At 41.7% G+C, this 27,096-nt stretch overlaps 1 protein-coding gene across 4 annotated transcripts in view; it reads right to left on the bottom strand.

The window, feature by feature from the left end:
- rims1b (regulating synaptic membrane exocytosis 1b) overlaps positions 1-27,096 on the bottom strand; it is an 87,963-nt gene that overhangs the window by 16,559 nt on the left and 44,308 nt on the right. Inside the window, exons 7-27 of one of the 4 annotated variants that reach the window (XM_085355217.1) lie at positions 24,011-24,051; positions 23,733-23,843; positions 23,519-23,618; positions 21,931-22,054; positions 21,775-21,831; positions 21,474-21,520; positions 21,263-21,378; positions 21,046-21,176; positions 20,730-20,901; positions 18,969-19,122; positions 18,736-18,792; positions 16,108-16,261; positions 13,398-13,514; positions 11,223-11,285; positions 10,752-10,829; positions 8,329-8,448; positions 5,808-5,891; positions 4,649-4,726; positions 4,151-4,216; positions 3,052-3,165; positions 2,533-2,639 (exon numbers count right to left, since the gene is read on the bottom strand). In XM_085355217.1, the coding sequence (XP_085211343.1) occupies positions 2,533-2,639; positions 3,052-3,165; positions 4,151-4,216; positions 4,649-4,726; positions 5,808-5,891; positions 8,329-8,448; positions 10,752-10,829; positions 11,223-11,285; positions 13,398-13,514; positions 16,108-16,261; positions 18,736-18,792; positions 18,969-19,122; positions 20,730-20,901; positions 21,046-21,176; positions 21,263-21,378; positions 21,474-21,520; positions 21,775-21,831; positions 21,931-22,054; positions 23,519-23,618; positions 23,733-23,843; positions 24,011-24,051 (2,091 nt within the window). Of the gene's footprint in view, positions 1-2,532; positions 2,640-2,958; positions 3,166-4,150; positions 4,217-4,648; positions 4,727-5,807; positions 5,892-8,328; positions 8,449-10,751; positions 10,830-11,222; positions 11,286-13,397; positions 13,515-16,107; positions 16,262-18,735; positions 18,793-18,968; positions 19,123-20,729; positions 20,902-21,045; positions 21,177-21,262; positions 21,388-21,473; positions 21,521-21,774; positions 21,832-21,930; positions 22,055-23,518; positions 23,619-23,732; positions 23,844-24,010; positions 24,052-27,096 lie in introns of all 4 variants that reach the window. The other 3 variants (XM_085355216.1, XM_085355218.1, XM_085355219.1) reach the window with 3 other exon arrangements.

Here is a 27,096-nt window from a genome sequence, read left to right as displayed (position 1 = left end):
GTGAAAAAGAAACACTCAGTGCATCATGGGAATCCCCCAACGCCTACACTTATTGCAGTGCACATAAAGGAGGAGTCAGGGTCACCTGATTCAGCCTTATCTGTATACTTTATCAAAAAAGGAAAAGTAGAGATAGTGTCTGTCTCCTGAATCCAAACTGGAAGCTGGTTCCACAGAAGAGGGGCCTGAAAACTGAAGGCTCTGCCTCCCATTCTACTTTTAAATACTCTAGGAACAACAAGTAGGCCTACAGAGCGAGAGCGAAGTGCTCTAATGGGCTGATATGGTTCTACAAGGTCATTAAGATAAGACGGGACCTTTTAAATTTGATTCTGGATTTAACAGGAAGCCAAAGAAGTGAAGACAACATGTGGGGAAATATGCTCTCTCTTTCTAGTCCCTGACATTACTTGTAGGTTTTAGCTTGTTTGGTTTAGCTGTGTCTCCCAGGTGTCTCCACTCTTACTCACCCTTCTATGAATATATTGTCTCACTCTCCCCTTGTCCTTTGTTCAGTTGTCCCTTTTTGCTGTTTGTATCCTCGTTCTGTGTCCTTGAGGACGTTCTAGAGTTTTCTGGTAACTTATTCCCTGCAGTAGCTCTGTTTGGCATATGCTCTGGATTATTTTAGACTTTGCTATTTCCTGCATCGACGCCATTAAAGGCTGATTGTTTGATACTGTATTTAAGTCCGCAACTCACTTTTTCGCAACCACCTTTTCTCTAGTTAAATAACAGAATTTATCATTTTTAAATACATCTTTACCTTTTAGGAAATAAGGTATGAGTTGAATGTATGAGTTTTCCACAAATGTTTCAAAATAAAAGTCTTTTTAAGACATGTAATGTTTAGTCCAGTGAAACCCTGTGAAGGTTTTAATTTTAAACCACCAGGAAATGTTGAGTTTGTATAAATAGTGAAATGCAGTAATGTTAATAAAACAAGTGAAAGTGGATCAAAAATACTAAAATAAGACTGACTGAATTATACAATCACTATCTGATTATTATATCAAACAGACATAAAAAGACATTTTTTCTTCAGCAGTTAATGCAAATAAAAGTTTCACATTCAGTCTGACTTTATGAACTCTCTTACATGTAATAGCTAAATCGGTTTCATTAACGGTGCAGTGTTGTCCCTGCACACTCTGCTCTACACCTACAGTTCTAAACAGTATGAAAACTCCACAGTTTTCATACTGTTTATATTGTTTTTTTCAATCAAAGGAGTGCTGAGCAGACAGAAATCTTGATGCACTTACTTTATGCTGACAGCTTCCTGAACTGCTTTCAGGGATTTTTGATAGGTTTGTTGTTTTGCCCTGAACTGTGTGTTTCAGGCTCTTTTTTTGAGAGTTTAAAAAATAAATTAACCCTTTTGACCCCAGAGGTCATTAAAACACAAACAACAAGAGCCAGTGCAACTGACTAAACTATGACTGAATTTTTTTCCTGCTGAGTCAAATCTGGAAGAATTACAGCTGCGAATTGTTAAAACAGGATTTTTTTAAATGAATGTGGCTGAACGTTTCACTCCAGCCTGGTGATTGTGATGTGGAGACTCATTATATGCATTTCCACATCCTAATCCTTCACTGTTGTGCTGCTGTTGGTGACAGAAATTGGAGATATTGTCTTTCAGGTGAAATTTAATAGCGCCGGGCTTGAGGGGTTAAAGAGTGACCATTTGTCATGCTTCAGTTCTGCTGTTTGAAGTGACCTAACACTGCAGTTGATCATTTTTACAGTCCTTCAAATGGCATCATGTAATTTTCAAATCTCACTCCTGGTGAGAAGGACACAGAGATTTATTGTACGCTAAACGTCCTAATCCGACAGATGAAAGACAAAATTCAGGCCAAAAAAACCTTAAAGGCACTGAAGCTGTGGGCATAGAGTCAAACATGAGCGCAGCCTACATAAGTGCATATGAGTTTTATCTACTCAGCACTCCTCTGCACTGACAATTTAAAGGCTGTTAACCCTTTTCAACCTGGAGGTCCCAGTACCTGGCTATAAAACACAATATGTGACCATAATTAGAGGGTTTAACTTTTAAGGGTGCAGCATTGAAGCTGGTAGAGCTGCAATCCAGAATTTTAAAACAGGTTCAGTCACTACAGTTACTCATTATTATAAGGCTCTCTAATTTTAGCCCGTTCTAATCATAGGGTGTCAATAAGTGCTACTCATCAAAACTGCTGTCAGTCAAAGAACAATACAAGGTGTGCTTTGGCCTTCATGCACTTTTCATTTGTCAATAAGCTCGGTTACTGTTGTGAAGGGGCGTGTTTTCCTAAATTTCAGGGTGTGAAGCAGACATCTGACAAACGCCACTATAATACACACTGAGGTGACGGCGCAGGGCTGTTGTTCTGATGTCACTGGTCCAGTAATGGGACAAACCTGATGCATTTAAAAATCCTTTTAGTTATTCACTTTGACAACAGTTTGATGCGAATGATTACAACTATCAAACTGTAGCGATACATGTTTTTTCTTATGAATTTTTCTCCACACACAACGCACCTTGCTCTATACTGCTGCTTTTAGCGGGGAGCTGAGGGAGCTGCCTGCCCCTGCGACCTGATGAGGGAGTCCCCGCTGGGGAAGTCGGGCTGCCATAAGGGTGTGCTCTGCAGGACATGAACACACAAGGAGGTGCGAAAATTAGTTATACATACATATAATGATAAAGAGATTAATCTCTCATTCAAGTGAGACCCAACACTCAGTCACAGAAGCAACAAACTGGGGTCAATGGTAAAGGTCAAAGGTCAAGATAGGAGAGAAACTGATCAGAATCATCAATGAAGCTGCAGGAGAAGCAAAGGAAGATTCACCGAGTGTGTCTGAGTATTTCTACAGATCCCCAAAATACTTCAAATACTTTATGTACAGACAATTTATAAAAATATCACATCACTTGTGAGCAACATATCATAAAGATCATACTGGGATATGGCTGATATAGGTAGTATCTGTGCACTCAGTGTAACAGAGAGGAAACCAGGTGAGGGGAGGCGGGGCTCTGGCAACAGCATGCACCTGTCCAGCCGTGGTGAGTTAGGACAAGACCCTGACAGGACTGTCTGGCCAAAGGGCCTCAGAGGGCCTCCTCTCCCTCTACTGCCCCTCAGGATAGAGGTGGGCTGGATGCGACTGCCATCAGCAAATAAAAAGGAATAAAAACAGAAAGATAGCAACTCAAAACAACACAAACAGTCTGTTTCAGTGGTGGATGGTCATATTAATCATGGTCTAATCGGCCCACCTGCAGTTTTTTTTTGTTTTTAATCTAAAGGGGCAGCCAATCAGAAAAAGTCAGCTTACAGAAGGCGGGGCTTAACATATTACAATTATGAAATGTAAAGAAAATCCTAATATAATACAAGAAAACAATCAAAAACTTGACCAGAGTTAAATTTATCTGTTTTGTTCTTCAAGGCCGTGTCATCATGCACCTCTGAACCGCTTTCAGCACTGCCTCTATCTTCAGCTCTATTTTCAGATCACTGATCTCTAATTTCACCGTAGAGTTTAGATGGAGAGCATCATCTTCTGGGTCAAACTGACTGTACTTTAATGTTTAAGATGATTAAAAAACAAACAAACTACACCCTCCCAAATAGCCTTCTATCTTCAGCAGAGAAGTCAGCAGGGTCCGAGCCAGAACCATGTTCACTGTTTTTTGAATTTTCCTGACTTGTGCATTGTGCAAGGTCTTTGAGAGAAAAGTTTGGCTCTTTTTTGTGATGTGTGCCTGAAGCAATCCAGAGGTGTGCAAGTACACAGCACTGAAGGGAAGATTGGACAAACATAACTTTGCACAGAGAATAAAAAGTCAGTTTGGCTTCTCGATTATTAAAAAAAGGCTTTTTTTCTTGCTTAATTCCAAACATATAAAACACAGAAACCCAGTTTTTGTCAGCGAAGCTCCATTTACTGTACAAAACAAATCACAAATATGGATCAATGTGTTTATATCTAAGGTCTTTCTGAGGATTTCTTAGATTTGAACAAGAAAAAAAAATTCCACACATGACCAAAAGGAACAGATGGTTAAATATGATCCCTCTGGAGAAAAAGGAAGGGATTAGGGTAATGAGGTGGAAACACAGGTAAATGAATGAATGAATGAGCTTACCTGTCCCCCTCCAGGCTTTTTCTGCTGCCCTTTGGACAGTTTGGACCTGGAGAACTGTTAGACTGCCTGTGTTGGCACACAGCGGCCACAGAGAGAGAGGAAGAAAAACAAACACGATGTGGAAAATGGCGATGCAGAGAATGGCCCAACTGAGCTCTGGGCAAGAAATACTATAAAAAGGTTCAAACTCAGTCTTTCTATTGGTTTATGGAAGCTGCATAGCTGCAAAAGTGCTTTCAAGCCAGAGAAGTGAAGAAATTCAGAAGAGAGAAGCAGGTGCAGCACAACAAAGGAGAGATTATACAGCCTTAGACAACAAATATTTACAGGAAAAGGGTTGGAAGCGGTGCTGATCACAAGATCTACGATGTACATATCACTACAGGACAAGCTTCAGGCTACAGGATAGGCTTTCAAGTGAGAGTTCAGGGACGTATGAGCAGGCAAGCAGAACCGCAGCGTGTCAGGGGTCGGCACAGGGGGGTGGACCCGGTGTACCTGTCTTCCTCAGGGGCCACATGTTCTACTAAGATCCTGGGGCTTGGGGGAGTCGTTCGGGGCAAAGAGTTGGAACACCTGGAGGGGTGGGAAGGTGGGAGGGAGGAGGAGCATCCCAGTGGGAGAGAGGTTGTTAGTGAGGAAAGGGACAGTGAAGGCTGCTTTCAACTTCATGGCACAACATCAGGTAAAAGCTCCACAGAGACACGTTTCTGTGAGCAAACAAACTGACACGGTGGTAAAAATACCAGAAGAACTAGAATTATAATAACACAGTTTTTGTTGCATCTGTAAAATTAAACCTTCCTCACAGACTACAGAGGATCAAACATGGTGTCACCAGCTGTTACATCCCTATATGTTCCTAACAAGAGCTCGGTCAGCAGTTATACCAGCAATCAGACTCCACCAGGGCTCATGATAATCGGTGCGGACAGAATTTCTATGTGCAGTGAAGATGACAGCGATTGTCAGCTTTTTGTGATTCTGCTTTTTGCGGCTATGTGGACCTGCTCAATGGATTTCCAGCTTACAATGGGGCAGTTTGCAGCTGTGTTTGAAGAAGCTGGGATAAGAAATAGCATCGCCAAGTCTGAGGCCAGGATTCTCCAATGGGAAACGGTGGATTACTGGCTCAGGTAGAGACGTACAGAAAGGGATGAGTGTGAAGGTGAAGCTGTTGATTTACTGGCCGATCTCTCTCCTTATCCTCACCTTATTATTTGCAAATAAATAAATAATAAATGCACAGTATCCATGTTGCCATTTTTTCTGTTTACTGACTGCAGGGTGGAATCAATCTTAGTATATGACTCTTGGGAAGAAACTGAATAAGCATATCTGCAAATAATATCTGAGAGAAGCTGCACTCAGTTACGCTTGCTGGGACCTTTGTGGTTTATAATCTTATCTGTTCCTGTTTAACTCCTTCATCTGTCTTGGAGGTTAAACGAACTGAGATATGCAAACAACTAGATAGTTTGAGTTGGGTTATTTTTTTTAAATGAGGGTGTATAATGGCAAATTTACTCATGTATGAAAGGGGCACATGATGTGAAGGGAAGTGGAGACATGCAGCATCCTAACACCCAAAAAGTTGAATGACTCCATCAGAAAAAGAGTGCAGATAGAGGTGATGGTGTGCATGTTCTTCTGATACCTGTCTCTGTCAGTAGAGTGAAAGTCTGGTCTCAAACACGTGGTGCTGGCGCTCCTCACTCTGTCCAACGACGGCTGCAGGTCACTGCACCGCCACAACAGGGCAGCAGAGAGAGAAACAGAGATGCACAGGGACAGAGGATGTGAGGAGGAGGCGAGGTGATGAAGATGTTGACAACAGAAGGATGATGAGTGGGAAGGGGAACAAGAGATACAGCAGAAATAGTCAAAAGAAAGATAACAAAATAAGGCAAAGAGTGAAGATGGGAGACCACCACAGAGGGAGAAGGAGAAAGGATGAGGCGAGCAAGTAAAAAAAGGGAGGGTTGATAAGAGAAAGAGGGACAAAGAAAATCCAGAGAAAATCAGAAGAAAGGTAACAAGAAGTGAGAGACAAAGAGAGAAGAAGGGAGGCCATGAGACAGCGCATTAAAACGGTAATGGCTCTGATGCTGTTTCCATTTATCACCGCCAGTCACTCCTCGCGGCCTCGCAGAGTGAAACCACTCAGATGGGAGGTTGTCATGGGAACCAGGCAGAGGTGGGACCAAGTCATTGTTTTGCAAGTCTCAAGTAAGTCTCAAGTATTTATCCTCAAGTCTCAAGTCAAGTCTCAAGTAATGTCAGGCAAGTCAGAGTCGAGTCTCAAGTCACTGGTGTAAAAGTCCGAGTCAAGTCACAAGTCTGAAACTTTGAATTTCAAGTCCTTTCGAGTCTTTAAAAAAAAAAAAAAAACGAAAAAATAATGTTGCAGTTATGCTAAATGTAAATATTAGACCATGTAATTTTAAAATCTGTGTTTTTCTCAACACATGACAAAATAGTGAACTTAGAAAATATACACAAATTGTGAAATTGCACCTCTTTAAAATGCAGCTCAATTAAACCTAGCTCCAAGAATAATTTTCACCGACAGTTCTGAGATAAGCTGCATGTTATTCTTGGATGCGGTTGTAGGACAAATCGCATGACAAAAATATCATACACATTAAAAAAAAACTGCATCACCAACGTAGCCTGGAAAACATTTGCTAGTTAGATGAAGTCAGCTATCTCATCGTAGCATATTTATATGCATATTTATAATCATACGGTTCTTGGAGTGAGTGCATACACTCATGAAGTTTAGTAACTTCAGGTCACTGCAACAAGCCCAGGTACAGTTTACCGACGGATGGGTGCAGGACTTTGAAATGCACCGTGTAGAAAGTAAAGACCATCGTACGTATCATAAGTTTACCAGTCTCACAAATCGTCGTCATAAATACAGATTTGTTAACCGTTTATTAATAGGACCTTTGAGCTCAACGGTAATTAATTAGCAGTGGAAATAATTTCTGGTACCCATCACAGAAATGTAGCAGTGACAATAATACTGTATGCTGTAATCGTACTGGGCAATTAGTGATACAAAACAACTGTTTTACTCTGTGAATAAAAGTACATGTTTTTGTCAATGTACCATAATAACAGAAGCGAAACGCAATATTGTGTCAGGACAATTCACTATTTATGCACAATAAACAAAGGAGCGACAATTTCTGTTCAGCGCCAGACTTACTTGTAACCTATATCACCAATTATGTTAAGAAAAATGACGCATTAACTACAACAGCAGACTGACCTTTGTGTAAATGCTTGGAGCAGACTAACCTGTGAGCTGGAGTGTTCTGGGACGTTATATTTGAGCTTTGAATGGCTGCAATCCAGGCCACCCGTCGCCTCTTTGTTACTTCGGAAACATGGCTGAACAATTTCTCTTCAACGACGTAATCCGATAACAACCGATCTCTTTACCCGTCGGCTTCCCGTGGCTGTCATGCGACCGGCTATTGCAGTTAATAATACAACAGCTTCTTGACATTTTTGTGTTTCTTTTTATCGCTGTATAACTGATTTTAATTGAAAGCCTGCGTGCGCTAGTACCGCTTGCCACGAGTTCCCAGAATCCTTTGCGGTTCTACCCGTGAATGACGTCACATTTTCAATCTCTATATAATATGCATGTTAAATTTTGTATTTGGGGTAAAATATCAAGTCTTTTCAAGTAAACCGGTTCAAGTCTAATTCAAGTCCCAAGTCATTGGTGTAAAAGTCCAAGTCAAGTCACAAGTCTTAGAACATTTTTTCAAGTCAAGTCTAAAGTCATAAAATTAATGACTCGAGTCTGACTCGAGTCCAAGTCATGTGACTCGAGTCCACACCTCTGGAACCAGGTCTACATGGGAGAAGGGACGATTCGTGTGTCTGGGAGTGAGCGAGGAGAGCAGAGCTCCGCTGCATGTCTGTGCTGTGTCACATCATGCTGCTGACAACAGCTACTATCAACAGATGGCCGGCTCGTTGCCATCGCATGACGTCGCACACGACGCTTTGAGGCCAAACGCCTGACACGGGCGGCAACAAGAGCTTAAGAGTAACACCCTGCTTTTACCAGCACACGCTCCAAAGGGAAAAAGAAGCAGTTCTGGGTGGCAAGAGGACCAATGGTGGGAGGACATGTGAAGTGGGTGTGTTCTTACCTAACCGTGACCTCATCAGTGAACCTGAGCACACGGTGTGTGAGGATGCTACGAGGCAAGGCGCTGCCCCCCTCCTGCCTGTGGGGCGGCTTGCTCTTTAGGCATGCGGGGAGGGTGGAGCTGTGTGCCAGAAACCCCGCCCACAGTGGGTGGGGAAAGACCCGCATGCAAAGAGAGGCAAAGGAAAACAAAAATGACACACACAACTGAGAGAAACAAGCCAAATAAGTGCAGGAAGGGGAAACAACATGAAATTAACAAATGAAGTAGAACATTTACATGGCAACATAAAGCAGGGTAGCTTTAATGCATCCTGTCCACAGCTTATGTAACAGCTCGATTAAAAGGCTTCCTGCAGCATCGTGCCCACGAGATGAGCTACATGCAGTCTGTGACTTCAGAGAGCCGAGTGTAGAGATTGTTCTCTGGTGGATTGACCCCGCACACATACGTACAGGAAGATTACATGTAACACCAATTACGTAACACAATCTAAAGCTACAGAGGCGACATGTGGCGAGGAAACCGAGCTGCAGCAGATCTATAGGATGTACGCGCTGTTATCAGAGCAGAACAGACAAAAATGGAGGGAACTGCTCCTACATGAAATGTCCACATAAAACCCATCGTGTCCCCCAAAGACCTTCATGAAGCAAGTCTCACTATTTCCCCCGCACTGGTTACCTGGGCATGTCCCCAATCAACTGTAATGAATCTGCTTAAAGAGCTATACCTTTACTACCATCTTTGCTGCACTCAGATTGTAAGTGAGGATTTTTGAATGCTTCCCCCCTGTTTTTCAAACTTTTGGGGCTAAGCTACACCAAGTTATACAGAGTGGAATACATTTTAGCTTTTAAATTTTGGAAAGAAACTGAAATAGCATATTTCAAAAAATATACGAGCGTTTACTGTTCTGTGAAAGCAGTCAGAAGCAGGAAAAAGGGAAAGTAAGCAGATACTACATACATACACTCTCTGATTCCATCATCAGCATCTGAAAAATGATGTTACTTCGTGTGTTTTAGCCCATCAGCTGCAAAGCATCCTCAGGTTTCATTTAACCAGCAGTCATCATCAGGGTACTCTGGGAACTTCAACCCAAGCCAAGCTACAGCTGTTCACATCACTCAGGTTTTTTCATGAGACTCGATGGAGACAAACATCAGGTTCCTTTAAATAAGACTAAAACCACTTGTTCTGCTCTTTAGTTAAAGTTGGTCACTAGTGGACATTATGAGCAACCCTTCATACTAATACACAACAGGCAACAAGCCCTTGCTAGTACGCACTTAAATGGCACTGCCCCCAAGTTTAACCTGGTAAGCGGACACTTTGTGAGGCAAACAATGGTTTTGCATAAGATTACTACAAGTTGTGAAAGTTCTTAACATTAAGCAATCTCCATTCTCCACATTTCTACTTTCTTTTGTTTGTAAGCCTCCTAAGGGTCTACAGACAGGCTAACAGCCCATCTCGGCTTCATTTAGCCACAGCACTTTTAAACTAAATGCTAATGCCAGTGCTTACAATGTCAACAGCATGCCAGCGCTCTAATTAGCATGGAGGAAGACAGAAATCGAGTTAAAATGCTATTTAAATGTTCAGTGGTCTGCACTGTTACCTCGCAGTAAAAGGGGTCGAACCCAGGACGGGACTTTCTGTGTAGAATTTAAGTGGGTTTTCTTTGGGAGCTTCAGTTTCTCCATCCATCCAAAAAGTAGACGGATTAATGCTGCCTGTCTTGGTCTAGGACACTCTAGCAAAAGAGTGTTAATCTCGAGAGTTTCCTTTCTTGGTTAAATAAAAGTAACAACAGTAATTAAAAGTTTAGCAAGTTCAGTTTGTTTCTGCAGTCCGTCCGAACCATCGAGTAAGGGGAAGTCGCAAATAGCTAAACTGGTGTTACAATCATGCTTTTGTGTCCCTAAATGGATCCTTGGCCCTAAAAGTTTTGGTCACCCGTTGGTCAGCCCAAGCTGTTTTCACACATGAATATCTCCAGACTCACTGTTTGGTTCAGGTGAACTGCCCGTGCAAAGTGTGCAGAGTAGGTGAGCTCTGCTAGACCCTCACACGCAGCGTTACTAGAAACTGCAATTACTCCAATTGTGTTTCTTTTATGATTTGTAGTTGATGGGCTACACGTGTAAGATTAGCAGTGTGCTCATGTAAAAGATTGTGTAATGCAGATGGGAAAGCAACACATCTCACTGAAGCGGCACCATGACAAAGCAACTTGGCACACACTCCGACCACAGCACGCACAATCAGCACAGCGGCCTGGGAGACATATGGGCATTTATTGCATTGAGAGATCACTGCCACGAATAAATGGCCCACCAACTCCACAAATGAGTCTGGGAAAGCTGGACAGGCACAGAGAAGGGTTTGCAGGACTGCCTTTAATGCTAAAAGCTTACCTGTAAATGTCTTTATGGATACCGTTTACTAACAGGGGCATTTTGGGGGGGAGGGTGTTGCTGTATCTACCTATGCTCCTGGTTGTATGAGCGGAGGTCATGCACGTAAAGGAAGACAAGAAAAAAAGTGGAAAGACAATCCATAACTGCTGTTATGTAGAGAAGACATCCAAGGCAAAAAAAAAAAACGAAATAAAAGAAATTATTCACAAAGCTTTGCCTTCTTTGAGGTCAGGTGCCGAGCGGGGCTCAAATCCCCGCATACACTGTTATGAGACAGTTGAATTTATGTGTGCTACAACTACTCGTCACACTTTTGTCTTCATGCATGTGCAGAAAAGCAGAAATAACAGACACAACCATAACCAGCATGTTCCTTTTGCATTAAAAAGGCCAACTTTAAGAGTTAAGATGGAGTTGTTAAAGTATAGTGAAAATGGAAATGATGACAGCTACTCTTTTTCTTTTTACCTGTTTGTGTGCAGGCACTCGGCACTCCCGCCCCGGATAGACCTGTGCATCTCCAGGACCTCACTGTCATTGGCATGACGATGGGTGAACAAATGAAAAACAACACAAAAGAAGAGGATGGCAACTCAGACAGGTAAAGTGAAGTTATGAATGACAGAAACCAGGAAATCATAATTCTGAGATTTCAATCAAGTCTCCGTTCAACAGCAGAGAATCCCATATGGAAAAGACTTAGAATAAACCTGTGCATACACTCCTGTAGTAAATGTTCATGTTTTACATACAACTCTTAAGAAAGTGGCATGCAACGCCACTACAGTGTGCACTTTCCATTTTGAGTCCAAAAGTGCATCTGCAATGAAAAGGGGGCTGTGCACTGTCTATGATGGCTTAACAGTAGAAAAGCTCTACACCGTCCACATTCAGTGGCTGCAGTAGGAAGAATAAAACACTGACCAACTCCCACTCTGTGGGCAGGTTTCACATGGGCGCTGGTGAGATCGTTCAGAATGAATCTGGAGTCTGCAGCTCCGAAATGGAAATTTCCATCATGTTTTTGGTGCAAGGTTGTGCAAACATAAATGCAGTTTTACATTTTATGTGTTTGGACTGTAGTAAAATACGTTTCTGTGAGTCATTATCATCAACAGCAGCAGCACATAGTATGGCAGCCGCCATTGTGACGAGGCACGAAGCACAGCGACCAGCTGCTTCCTCTCCACACGTGACAGTGTGTCATTTCCTTTCAGATGCACTGTTGACACTGTTGATGTATTTGTGGAAACTAAAATAATCTGTGTCTTTGCTTGAATAAGCTTGATTCCTGTTCACTGAGGTTCTTTCCTGAACTGCAGCAACTTTTTGCACAGCATTGCTCTGCTCATGCTCTGCATGGTTTGAATACATCGTCAGCACAGCGGCAGAAACAGCGGCATGTTCTTATCAAGCAGGGCTGTCACGTGTTCTGTTAAATTCTCTTTAGTTTAGAAGAGTTTAGTATTACGTGTCGTAAAAGGCTCAACAACGTTTGTTGTTGTTGTATTTTCACAATTTGCCGCGATCAGCGTGAGACTATTCGGTGTAAATAACTGTCTATGTAAACAGCCACACTCGCACACATTTAATGTGCACTTGATTTAATTTCCTACAATTATATTGCATGAAGAAACTGCAAAAAAGGCCACTTTTATGAGTAAACAGATTTAAAGATATAAAGGAGACAATAACTGCACTGCTGTAATCTGAAACTAAAGCATCCAGCATCTAATTCACTCAATTATACACAGAGCAAAGTGGTGGAATCTGCCCAAATCCAAATCCTTAATCCTAAATTTGCATCATGTGGGGCAAAAAATTCTAAGAAGAGGAAGGAAAAAAAAGAAACTCTCCAAAAACCCAAGTCGTTCATAAACACCTCCACATGCAAGGAAACCCAAGATGCACACGAGGATTCCCAGAAACTGCTTCACAGCAAAAAGACCATCTGACCATGAAAGACAATCTGGCGACTCAGAAGTAAAATACCAGTGCTGTGCGTGCGATACAGCAGGAAGTAAAACTCGAATCAGTGTAAAAACTGAGAAAATAAAGAAATTATTTGTACATAACTCTAACCCAGAACCACGGCACCAGCAGTACACGGGTGTGTTTTAACAGTCGAGTGGACGTACAATATGTGTAAACACAGCTTAGACTTCCTAAGTGTTCCTTTCTGTTGCTCTACATATCTAACAAATCTTTTTAATTAATGCAAAGAAGAACAGAGGTCCAGTATTCTTACAGATGCAAGTGCAGCACATGCCATGTTCTGTGTGAAGGAACCCGAAACTTTAAAATACACATAAAACTTCAACATTTACCACAAGTTCTTTTTCTATTTCTTTTCCATATGGGTAGTTTCACTCTGTTAGTAGTATTAGTAGAAAATAGTTTGGCAAGATCACATTACACACACATAAACAAAAACAATATTCAGCCTTTGAGAAATATATATAATTGTGTCAAAGCCCCAGAAGTTCATGTTTGATGATGGCCAGTTTCGCTGTTAGAGAATCAACCATTGATCTGACACATGTCAATCTTTCTTTTATTACAAGTAAAAAAGTCAACTAGAAGAGATTTTCACTGCCCCGCCCCTCATCCTGAAGATCCCAGGAGATTCCAACAGCAGGTTACCTGTCCTCAGAGTACTCGTAGTCCGAGTCACCTGAGCGTTGGTGCTCCAAGTGGGGCTCGTGGTAATGGGAGGGGGAGTGGGAGTGGTGGCGGTTCTGGTGGATCTCATCCAAACTCCTGATGATGAGAAAACATGTCATTTCTATATGTAATGTGAAAATGAGTGCAGTCATTAAAAGAAAGAAAATACGATAAAATGAAATAACTATAAAGTTGTGACTTTATCATGTTTATTCTCGCTTTACTGAGATCTGACTGAAGATTTGATGTAGAGACACGATGAGCAGGGGTAAGAAGTGAGATTGAAACGTTCTAGGTAAATGCTGCCTGCACTGCAAAGCAAGATTAATGTGTTGTTCGGGCATGTTGAGCCTAAAGTCAGAGTTTTCAGTACCAGGAAGGTGGATGCCTTTTAACCTGGCTAGATCACCATGGCAACTGCTGTGCTGAACACAAGCTAGAAGAGCGATTAGGGCACATTACAAAGTCAATCAGTCCATTTGTTGGTTATTTATCACCAAAAATTCAATGAGTAAAGATCCTTTCACACACAAGTGATTTGTCACTCTTCGTTTGGCTTCGGGACAGTATCAGAGCTGAGCGCACCGAATAGCTAAAAGTTTGAAGTTTCAGAGCTCTAAGATGTCGATTTGACATTTGAGATGAGCTGCAGCCTGAGCGTGCAAAGGGAAATAAATACATTAACTCAGGAATTTACACAGCTAATGATTTTCTGTCAGCTGTGCTCTGTTGTGGTGTTTTCTGGTTTACAGATTTGTTTAGCGTATCAGTTAAGGTCCCTGAGTCTTGGACCCAGAGGTTTGAGTTTGGCATGTTTTGGGGTTTTGTAGTTTTACATTTTTTATTATTTTTGTTGATTATTGTTTTATGCTTCCGTATTCTGCATTGGTTATATTTAGCTCTCTGCTGCTTTATAGTTTTAGTTTTATGTGTTTTCCTGGACGTTTTCCTGGAGAGAGGATACATTACCCAAGTTCAAAGACAGTGTGATTAGACACTGATGTACAACTTTTATTATTGTGGGAAAAAAGCAGAAAAAATCTCCAGATCAACCACCCATGAAATGTGACCCATGTTGTGGAGACCCGGCACTCAATCAAACATTTTAGATTTGAACTTCTGCTGCACTGCCAGCTTCTCCCTGGGTTAATGAAATGTTAACAAGAGCTGAGGTGGTTTGTCTCTTCCAGCTGTTCCAATTATTGAAATATATAGACAGCATCATCAAAAGCATCCATATGTGGGTCTCCAAAGAAGTAAATTCATTAAATATTCCCCAAACTGGGATGGGATCTGTCAGAATGGTGAATACGATCTACTCTTTACATCTGGCCAGCTGTGACACACAGAGTCTGTCGTGTGCCTGGGTCATTTGACCCAGTGTGTTGTGTTCTTGTATTTTCAAGTCATTTTCTATTATGGTTCATGGTTAAGTCCACGTTGGTAGTCTTGAGTTTAATCTGCGGTGCCTAGGTTGTTCTGTTTAGCATCTCTGTTTTGCCCTCTGTGTCTCTCTCTGTGTGTCTGTGTGTATATATGTTGTGTGAGTTCTTGCGTCTTGTTTCCCTTGTTTCATTCTATGTCCCCCCTGCCCATGTTTATCCATGTTTCCCCAGTCTGCCATGTCTCTCTTGTCTCCCTCTTTGCCTTTCCTCCATTTCTGTGTCATGTTCCTCCGTTTCCTGTTTTATTGTGAAGGTCTCCGGCTTCCATGTTCGGTGTGTCTAGTTCTGCTTCCCCTGTGGCGTCACGTTAATTCGTGTCAGCAGTGTTCCCCGTGTGTTTAGGTTTCACTTTTTAGTTTTGTGTCGCTTTTTCTCCCAGTAAATAAAGCTGTATTTTGGAGGTCCCGTCTCCGTGAGTCTGCATTTTGGGCCCTGTCCTGCCTGCGTTACACAGCTGTACTGTTTACAGTTTTACTGTTAAATCATTTGTTACACACAGCAGCCATGCTCAGGCTGAGCCCTGAGCTTCATTTTGGTTTTTTAAATCAATTTTTTTTCTTAATTTCTGCTTAAATTCAAATAGTGACAATAAAATACTAAATAAGCATTTTATATTTTATTATATGTTCATTTAGTAACTAAAAGAACCAGCAGGGAATCTGGTAACGTCACATCTCAGATGGTTTAGTGCAGCGGTCCCCCATCCCGGTACCGGGCCATGAGAGTTAAGGCTCGTGTGTGAAATTTATGGTTTTCAGGGTTTTTATCGTTATTTTTTTTAATCGTTGTTATCATTAACTCATTAACTTTTATCATTAACACTTTCCCAGGGCTTTTTCCTGTGTGTTATGAATAAATCTTCTTTTATTTGGTACCGGTACTGGTTTTATTTTGTATTTATCCTCACCAAATAACACAAACAGTTGGCTAAAAGTGCTTTAGAGAATAAGATAGAGACCCTACAATAACAGAGAGAAAGCACCAACAATCAGACGACACCCTGTGAGCAGCGACAGTAGGAAGGAAAAACTCCCTTTTAACAGGAAGAAACCAACAGAAAGAGGCTCAAAAGAGGGCAGCCATCTGCCGTGACCAGAACAATGCAGCAGCGGACTTGTCGAGCAGTAATCCTCGCAGCTGCAGTCCACAAATTAACAAGCAACGTCAAGCTTTTCTTTAGGGTTCCCCCACCTGCCAAATCATCACTCAGAGTTCAGCAGGTAAAACTCCCCGGTGTAACTCACCTTTGCATGGGCACGTGTGCAGGCCGAGACCGAGCTCTGCACGTGTCCTCTCTGTGAGGCGACACCGAGCGCGAGCGGTGCTGGACGGGTCGCTGCTGCTCGGGCACAGCCAACGTGCTGCCCCGCTCTCTCTCCCTGGAGTTACGCTCTGCGCCTGCACCCGCACACAGATCCAGTGTGGACACACAAACACGTGCAAAACAAGCAAAATACATGTTTCAAGATTCACAGATATAACATACACACAGGAGGGATACAAACACTCACACACATCCAGGCATTAGTTGTGTCCTTAGGTAAGGGTGCACCAGTTGTAATGAGTCAATACTACTCGCTACCGTTACAGGTGCCATTCACCTACAGACTGTAAAACATCACATCTGGATGTTTTACAGGCAAATAAGCAGCTTGCAAACGCAGTGTAGCTGGTCATGTGACTGTTTCTGCAAATGTGTCTGTCAGACCTGAGCTCAGCTTGTTTTAATCCCATGAAGTGGCTGATGAGATGACAGATCAGACATTTACAGTTACAAGCCTACAAAGCTATAGTAAGTCACATGATACAGAAAAAAATGCAGTAACAGAGCATTAGCCTCATTTAAAGCTGAGATCGGCAGTAATGTTTGAGTCTTACAGGAAAAAAACATCTCCTGTTGTGTGAGAGAAACCTACACTTCTCCACCTCCTCCTGGCTTTGTGATGGGAGACTCTGGCCAATCACAGGTCAAAGAGAAGCTACTCTAATTGGCCCTTCTACAAATTCATGGGAACTTCCCTTTACTAAGTGGCAGATATTCCTGAATTAAAAGTGGCTATTCCACCGACAGCAACTACGTACATTGCAAAGCAGCCCAAAAAAGGGACATTTAATGCACTAAAACACATCTCATCTCAGGAGCGAATGACAAACTATATTCAGCACCTCTCATTGCTCCCTGGATTGGTAAGATGCTAAGTTAAATTTTCTGTGATGGTCTTGATGTAGTTGGTTGTGGACGTAGCATGGATGGCCTTCTGGCTGCTGGAGCTGATGTATAGCCTACATATGTCTGATGGGGTGGAGTTAGGACAGTTATAGGAGAGAGGGGGCTGCAGGACATTTCATTAAGGAGTCAAAAAACGGTGACGCCATCCCTTAACTAGGCTGGCAGAAATCCTTGACGTTGCTTCTAACCCTAACCTAACTTTATATGGAATGGTTGAGTGGCGTGCCAAGACATTGCTCCCAATTTAGTGTGATCTCTTCACCCATTCGTTCATTTTCTTATACCACAGAAGGGTTGGGGCCAGTTCAAGCTAACATAGGGTGAAAGGAGGGGGGTGTATGGCTTATGACCTCTTCACATTTGGGAACATGTGACATGCTACGATTTAAAAGTTTCATTAATGGTTAACGATACAGAAAATACTCTTGGCCACCAATGCAAAGATGTAAAACTGCAAACGTTACTTTGATTTAACCGCACGTGGGAATTACTGGAAATGGTATACAGCAATCTGACAAGATTCTGGGACAGGAGTGTAGAGATGACAGTGGTCACTTTCCTCCTCTAATGGCTGATGAACACCCACTTGTGTTCTGCAGAGACACCGAGACATTGGCTCGGTGTTTTTTGGGGGCGGGGTTTGGTCTTTCTAGACGTCTGCCAACTCTAGCTTTAAATATGAACGACAGGATGTGAAACAGAACTGTGCAAAGTGAAGTGAGGCGAAGGTCTCAATCATGACTTGTATGGATCATTAAAGGTAGCAGCCAGTTGGGGAGCTTCTAAGAATACACAGGAAGCATCGCTGGTTGGATAAGTACAAAAAAACAACAACCTATGTATAAAAACTGACTCTCAAGATGCAGTTAGGTATACACTTGCACTGCAACTAAAATTAACACTTTTTTTTGGCCAATGAATGAATAGTTGAGTGAATGAATTCATCACCTGTGGTGCACGATTTAAGCTGTGGCTAAGAATTGTGGGTATTGTAGTACAGAGCTCTGTTATTTGAGGCAAAACAAAATAACAAGGAAAAGAAAAGAAAAGAAAATCATAGTAATGTTCAAATAGTATCCTGATCATACTTGTGGCATTTTAAAGGCTACCAAAAAAATTAAATAAAATTGCATTAATGTCTAAATCAATGCACACTGGAACTGAAGCGAGGGCAGAAACAGGCAGCCAGCAAAGCAGCTGTAGCTAAAATGTCTTCTATTGTCTGTGTTCAGTGTGCTTTCAGTGAAGTAAGGAGCAGGAATAGAAGCATGCAGGATTGCAGGAGACGTAGTGGAATGGCAGTGAACTACTGCAGCTCTGCAGTGCAGCATGCACTCAGTGCGTCGGTGTTTCTAAGACCCAGCAAAAGAGGAGAAAATGCTCATGCAGCCTCACGCAAAAATTCAGAATCTGCACCCCAGTAAGAAATGTGATGATTTGCAAAATACTTTCGGGTGTTTTTGCTGATTCAGCTTGAATTAATTATTTTAATTTAGGTTAAATTTTTAGAAATTTATAGAAGCAGACCCAAAAGGTTTCCACAGGACATGAAGGGAGGATGCACAAGGATGCTCTCTCACGCAGTGCTGGGCACCTACAGGCTACTACGAGGAAACGCTCAATAACCATGACCCCCACCCACCTTTAGTCACTACTATCAAACCATCATCAAACTCTGTATCAATGATGCGATGAGACCCTGCACACATACAAACGCACACGCAAAACACCCACACACAAGACAGGGTAAGGTTGAGAGATTCTCCCACGCTGAGAGGGACACTGGAGAAGGCTCAGAACAGGAAATGTTAGCCACCACGCTCAAACACTGTTGGTTAAAGGACACACAGCCTGCAAATAAATGAACACACATACTCTGTAGTTTCCTGCTGGGGCTGTCTCCATGGACGTGTCTCCGTGGGAGGTATGGAGAGGGCTGTGGCAGAGGTATAGAGGACACGTCATGTGTCTGGAGCTTATACCAGTGAGGAATGTCGTCTAGCAAGGCCGTCTCCAACTCTATGAGGATCTGAGGGGGACAGAAAGGGAGGTGGCACATGAGAAAAATGGAAAGTAGAAATCTTCACACGTGTGAAGACATTTAAAAGAAAATCAGTTTCATCCACTCAGAGAATGAAACTTTAGGCAATCATATTCAGTAAATATACAACAAGTTAAATCCTATGTTAGGCAGACTTAGCAAATTTTGGGTGATGGGTGTTTCTCACAGTTCCCCCTGTCATTCTCTCCGCAGACCGGTATTTGAGAAACATGTTTGTACCATTTAATTTTTAAAAACCATTTAAAAACTATAAAAACTGTTTTCACTTTCTTATTGCTTTTAGAGTAACAGTTCTTTTGAAGTTTATATTCTTTTATCTACTGTTTTCTTTAAGTTTGTATTGCTGTTTTGTGACTCCTGTAAGTAAAAAATCCTTTATGGATAAATTATGGTTGCTTGCTATCATCTTCATCTGTAATCAGAAGTGTCTTTAATTTAAAACATAGTAAAAATCCCAAGATTTCCAGTTATGGGATATTGGGAAACATTTGGGAGCTGGCAGAATTATTTATGTAATTATATTATCTGGAACTATTGATGTAAATGATCAATACTTGTCTGAATGAAGTCAGTAAGACCAGATATCTCTCATTTTTTCTCCAAAACAGCTCTGGCCTGCTGTTTCAACCATCTATTTATGAGAGGCAGCCAATGAGAGGAAAGTCTACTTAAGAGCCAAGAGAGGAGGAGCTTAAGAGGGGAGGGGCTAAAACATTGCTTCGAACTGAAGAGCTGGACTGGGAGGCATTACAAGATAAATAACAATTTGATAGCATATTAGTTCATTTTGAATTTGATGGCAGCAAGACAAAAGTTGGGATGAGGGAACAAAAGGCTAGAAATGTGAGGGCAGGAACAGTTTGCAACTAATTAGGTTAAATGGTAACAGCTCAGTAACATGACTGGGTATAAACGTGCATCTTATAGAAGTACAGAGGTTCATCGTGTCCTTCTGCATTCTGATTCCAAAAGCTGCCAGACAGGACAGGATTTAAAACACGTGCACCACATCCTCTGGACTAAAGAAGAGTTCAAACACTGTCAATGCTCAACAGTATCTACACGTTTTAGAGCAATGTATGCTTTTCTTTATATGACATCTACACTGACATTCAGGGAAGACCTTCCATTTTGCATCTAGATGATGCCAAACTGTATCGATTCCAACAGCATAGATACCGCAGATACATGTAGTAGAAGAGTTTGTGTAGTGATTAGGCCTACCTGAGGTTCAGACTAACTAAAAACATCTGGAGCATCATGAAACCAAAGGTTCCACAAAGAAGAACCAGGACTGTTAAGCAGCTGGAGTCTTCTATCGGACAATAATGGGACAACATCCCTGTTCCTAAAGTGCAGCAAATCTAGCAACTGGTCTTCTCAGTTGATCTCCACCTTATTTTTTTAATTTTGAAAATGTAAAAAATACGCTATACAAACACAGGCCATTTACCATTTACATATGTTTCTTCTACTAAGGTTAAAATGTGGATTTAGGGAATTTGATGTGTCTATTACAAGTTTTACAGTTCAACCAATAAAATGGCTTTGATTGGACAGTGGCTGTCACGCACCTCGCCCAGGAATTCACTCTCCTCCTCCTGGATTCGAGGCTGGTCCCACACTGTGATCTCCAGCATGCGCTCTCTGAAGTCTCGCCGATGAACGTGGGAATAAATAAAGGTCTGGTTCCACTTGGGCTCAGCGCTCTTTTTCACCGTTTTAGTCCGTCGTTTACTCTTATCACTGGAAGAGAGAAGAAATCATGGATTCATTCAGTGTGCAAGAAGGAGAACAGAATGGTTTTTTTTTATTGTTCAAAATAAAAACTATAGATGAAGAAATACCCGTGAGATGCTCAATAAGTAAAAATGAACACAATGAGCTGACCTCCTATCAGGCAGGAAGTACATCTTGACGTAGGGGTTTCGAGGTCGTCCGTCTGGTCGGGGTGGCAGGTCTATGGCTTGAAGGACGTTGACAATCAGCTGATGGCCCACTTTGTCGTACCACAGCTTCACCTATAACAATGCATAAAGGCAGTTAGCATCCTTTTCAATCTATATCCAGTCAGATGAACCTCATTGTGTTTGTTCCTGATACTCACAGAGAGCTGTCCAGGCAGAACCAGAGGAAGGTCTCTGAGAGTGCTGGGACTAGTAGGGGACATCACGGATATAGATGGACGGTCCATCTTCTGGGACTCAAAGGAGCTGGAGCCTGCTGAGGGATCAACAGAATGAATAATAGGAAAAAACATTAACTGAAAGCACATTTTAAAATATAAAGCCTGTTAAGCTGGTGATATAAAAACTTACTAGATTCTAGAGGAGGGTGGGAGGACTCTGGGATTCTTGGGATGTCTCTGTAAAAAGCAGAAGAGTCACAGAGTGTATACAAATCTTCCCTTACTATATGTCATTCAGCTGGCATATATCTCTAAACAACAACAGTTTCTAACACAGTAGAAGAAGAACAAAACCAGTCAGTCATATTAACAGTGTGGGGAAAACAGCAGGTGGCCAAGGACTGAAGAACAGGTGGAAAAAAGGGGATGTCTTTCTTGGATCTGAAGGATTTCAGGGAAGATACATTGGGAAGGGGCTCCACTCTACTTACTGATGTGCTCTATACACTTTTCTCAAGAGGTGTTTGGACATAATTCGGTTCACAGAGCTTTTAGATAAAGGAGACACATCAAAAGTCCGTCAGAAGGAAAATCAAAGCCGTGGTACTTTAACAATGACCAGTACACATTAGTAACAACAAACGCACCCTATAGGTCTCGAAACAACAATCTCCACTTGAGGCTCAGCCTTGGACTCGAGAATGATGTTGTACACTTCTTTCTTGGTTGCTCCTGGCAACGACTTCCGGTTCCACTGCAACACCTCATCACCTGAAAACAAGATTAATGCTTCTTAAAGTCAAACTGAAAAATCAAATGTCCTCAGTGTGCAGTTAAGTGCAGCGCAACTTTTCTGCTGGGTGCTCCACACAAAAACCCGACGATGATCGGTCAAAGGCTGTATTCAGAAAATGGACATTGTCACCATAACATCACCCTTTGGTAAGAAAAGTCCTTTTGTGAAACTTCAAGCTTGTCTGACGCTGGATGACCGAGGGGTGGACACTTAAAACTTGTCAATCACACGATTAACCACAACCTGTTTCATCCTCGTTTCTGACTTTAATGGAGAAAATAATTTAATTTAATGTGACTTTAGTGTGGAAACAATTTTATCTCATCAATCTCCAGACTTAAAATAAGTGGTTGTCCAGCACATTAATGTGACTTATTGCCGCTTGCATCTTTCATGAATTATCATGAAAAGATCCAAGTTGTCAAATTAGACAAAAAAAAAACACTTCTGAGAGTTTTCAGAGACTGGAAGGACTTTTTTGCACTTGATGAGGCACATTTCTGTCTTTTTATCTGCCCATTTTTACATGTTTGGTTTGGTATGCCAACCCACTATTTAGCCCACCATAAAGGTCACTGCTGCCTGGGTTTTCTTGTTGGCTCCTTCTTTTTTTCCTGACTAAACCCACAGTGACAAAGCATTTTAGGTGAGTTACGATGATTTCCGACCTGTAAATTGAAAACGGAGCTCTCAGAACCTCCTCAAATGTTTTTTCCCTCTCAGGAGTGATTTTAACACTATGTTCAAGCATAAATAAGGCCCTGGGTTAATACTTTCAGCAGCAGCTGAGTCGCTGTACAGTCAAAATTTACAGCCAGAAGTAGTCCCGTGACCTCAGCACTCCATACATTACTCCATTATTATTCAAATCATGACACAGCGTGGTCAGATAAGCAAAATGTAGCATGAATGATGACTGCTTTACTGCAGAACTGTACACATTGCCTGTTTATACATTCTGTGCTTCCTTATATATGCTCTAATATCACTTTAATCCCAACAGCTGACTGCGGTTGCTTACTTTTGCCCACATTCCTTTTTTTTCCTTTTTTAAAATGCTTTGAAAATTATTTATCAGTGTAAAACTGGCAAAACCAAACTCCTCAAAATAGCACTCCAGTAAAGGTCTGGTATAATGTGAATGCAGCACAAGCAGGCTGGTTGATTGCTTGAGTTCAAGTGGCAGCTCCCACAGACATTACACCAATAAAAACACCAGTATTATTACTATTCTGTAGGCCACCACAAGCTGCTACAAATGTTTAGCATTTTAGCATTTAACAATTTCAATGACAAGCACACTACTCATGCCTGCAAAGATGACAGGTACATACTGATGTCTATGCAAAGGTTGATCTCACATGCATTCCTAGATGAAAGCAATACTGTCTGCAGTTCTGCAGCTCCTGCAAAGGAACAACATGTTCTATTTTTTGTACCTGCACGTAGGTGTCCCACGACATCTGCCAGACTCCCTTTTTTAACTTTGGTGATGAAGGCCCCAAGTCTCCCTGTCTCCGTCATCTTCCCTCCTACCACCTGCACACAAAGATGAGACAGACGTACGATAAGATCAGATGTCACTCCGTCCTCTCCAACACTGCCTGTTGTCTCAGTGAGGACAGATCTTAATGTGAATGAATCCCTGCTTACTTTTAGTCCCAGGAGAGAGCCTGCCTCACGGGGCATGGCTGACCTCTTGCTCAGAGTGATCCGCCCAATCAGGTGGTCACCCTCTTTGGATGGCTGCCACGAAACTGGATGCTAAAGGGACAAAGACATGAGGATGTTTACAAAGCACATTATCAACTGTAAATACTGGTAATTTGGTCATGGGTCCCATGCAACATTAGACTTAATATAAGTGCAGCTATATGTGAGGAAAGGGATCAGGGCAGAGCTTCAGGAACAACCTGACTGGTGAAACTTACATGCCAAACTGCAGGATCTAGAGGATGACAGTCCCAGTCACCTGCAGGGAGAAAGAGTTCGAGAGGGAGGAATTAGTCATTTGTCTAAATTATGTTAAATGTAATTGTGCAGGTTGATTCCAAGCTACAAAAAACTCTTAGAAAGATGACTCAGTGATGCCATTAAAGACTGCGATCTGCTTTAATTCAAACAACATAACTAATGGGTTTATCATCCCATTTCTGTTTTATATGCCAGGGCCTGCCAAAGGCTTTCTTTGAGGTAGGTTTAATTTTAAAAAGCTAAAAATTCCATTTCGCCATCTATAAAAATGTAACTTAATTTACTAAAATGATCTGAATTCTCTTACTTAACAATACTTTAGACTCCCTGTTGAAGCTCCAAAGCTCTTATATTTTAGTATTTAGTTTCTGTTTCTGTATTTTAGTTACATTTTGATTTAGTAGGCTTGCCTTCTCTATGTCATCCTGTATCTTGTCAAGTGTTTCTGTTGGTGATTATCTGCTGAGTTGCTTCCTGTTTTATTTTAACAGTCATCTGTCTCTGGTGTCTTGTGATTAGTTTACTTCCTCAGGCATTGTCTTGATTGTCTTCAGCTGTGTCTCATCGCCCTGCTGTGTCAACTTCCTTAATAATTACCCTCATGACTTGAAATAGTGCTGTTTTCCCTTTTCTTAGCGTCTCTTAACGCCGTAGTGATGGTGTGATGAAGGCCTGTGAACGTGTCGGATCTTTCCAGCCAATTGCTTCACCAGAAGGCAGATCACACAAAACCCTGTTTAACAGCTCATTTTGAACTAGTGACATCTGCTGGTCATTCGATGTGCTCCATAATCTCGTTGCAGACTGCTGATGATCATCAGAATCACCTCAGACCACAAAAAAATTCCCGCATCTTTTCAACCGCTCAAATCCGGTTCAAATGACATGAAGCAGTCACGTCATTTCAGAGAAAGGGTTCCTCGTTTATCTTTGGTCATGTGGTTTCTGAAGAAAACAATACAGGTGTTGGGATGGGCTTTATTTGGGCACGCCCCCTGTCCTTGACACAGGCCTCGGGGCTTAAGCATCAGACGAAACATCAAAATTATTTAGCCTGTGATCATTCCCTGTGTGCGTCCTCCCTTTGAGTCCATGTGGATTTAGTTTTGCTTTACGCTCCCATGTGTTTTTTGGACTTTGCAAACAGCTACAACAGCCTGTCTTCTGGATCTGTGTTTGGGTCCTTGGGACCTGCTAGCTGTGACTAAACTGTGCTCAGATGTTGTCTACTGTGGTTGTCGATTTAAAAAGGGAGGAGCTAAAACCCTGTGTTCCAACAGAGGATGACCTAAGTAGCTGCACCACACCCCAGTATAAGATAGATGAGGATTATTCTGAACCATGAATAATGCAAAGCTACTCTAGATTTTAAGAATACAAATATGGAGCTGGAAATGGGCAGCACAGTTTAGTGTGTGTCCTTTAACTTACATGTAGGATTAAAGTAATGTCATTAAGCAGTAACGGCTAAAAACATTCATAATCAAACTATTATCATTTCTCTCCAACTTGGCCTGTCCAAGACTGGCTAAGTTGAACAGAGAAACAAAAGAGTGTCCGTGTATCCCAGCGCTCATTAACACTGACAGATGGAAAGCTAACTGGCTCTACATCAAGACAGAGGAGCCTGGGAGATTTGCAGTCATTGTTTCAAAGCAGGAGTAAAACAACAGCAAGAAAACATCTGATGGCGATTTTAAAATCCTTTGAGTAACTTCAGTTTGAGGTACGTGGGCAGGCAGAATAATTCACGTGATGTTTTTTTGCAAAATGCCTGCAGGGGGGAGAGAAAAGAACTTTTTGGTGGAAAGAGTAGAAACCAAATGAAGCCTATACAATCATGGTTGATGGAGAAATCAGGAAAAAAAAGTCTGAATGACTTGAGCAACTTTAGTGATGCTAACTGGAACACTCGAGAGGAAAAATGCTGATGCCACCGTTTAGTGGATGAGCAAGCTGGGCAGATAGCTCTTTATTAACAGCTCTTTGTAGGTATCATTGTTTAAGACAAACACAGCATGTAAGTGAAAGAGGCTCCGCTCAACTGAAGATTGACCAAGTCCCTCTTACTGTCCTGAAGGCAGTCCTGGCTTACTCTCATTGGTAACTGACTGATATGGAAAAATCATCTGTTTAAGAGGAGCACGTGAGCATCCACGCTATCACCTGACCCTTCTTCAGCAGCTCTCTCCCTAGTCCTTCCAATCCACATCAGCGTTCTTTGGTATTTGTCTGTTTTAGTTTCCTGTTGTGTGGACTTTCACATTGTCATTTTCTCTGAGCCAGTTAGAGAAAACATATCAGCCTCAAAGCCACAGCATCCTATACTTTACTGGGCCTTCATGCAGCCACTGTCTGAAAAAAGCTTTTAGCTCTTCTGTCTTTGAGGCAGCTTTATGCCCGGGTGTCACGTCTATACTCACAGACGGAGCTGTGTGGCTGAGACGAGCATATTAAGGATCATCATACAGCCAATAACTGATATAACTCTCTGAAACATGAGCGTTTGGCTCATAGGGCTTGACCACACATAAAAGGTTTAATACCAGCAATGCTGTGGTAATTTGTTAATAGAGTGCTTCAACATCAGAGTTGAATTGAATTTTATTATCATCATATTTATACGTGGATCCTAATGGTGATACACAAACCCATCTTATCTTTTTTATCACTTTTTGCAAAAATTTAACAAATGTTTCATTCATTATATTTTTGCATAAGTAAAATAACAGAATGTCACCTGAGCTTTTGAGGGCAAAGTTCAAATACGGCTTTAAACTACACCATATGACTTAGTAACTGTGTATATATGACAGAAAATAAGGAGAAACATATTAGAGCCAGGGTGGCACAGTGGTGCTACAGCACGGTCACTTAACTGGAAGAATGCTCTTGAATCAAACCTGCTGCTCAGCCTTTTTGCATCATTTGCTTTCAAGTTCTCTTGACATGCATGTTAGACTGCATTAGTGGCCATGTATTGCATGAACAATGAATAAAATGAATGGATGGACCCTGTTTTTTTAAGATATCTCCAGATCAC

The sequence above is a fragment of the Diplotaxodon limnothrissa genome, linkage group LG6, assembly GCF_057381915.1.
Source record: "Diplotaxodon limnothrissa isolate DT_005_m linkage group LG6, D_limnothrissa_male_GT1.1, whole genome shotgun sequence".
Taxonomy (NCBI): domain Eukaryota; kingdom Metazoa; phylum Chordata; class Actinopteri; order Cichliformes; family Cichlidae; genus Diplotaxodon; species Diplotaxodon limnothrissa.
Note: the sequence above shows the minus strand (reverse complement) of the source record. Positions and strands in the feature narration are given on the sequence as shown.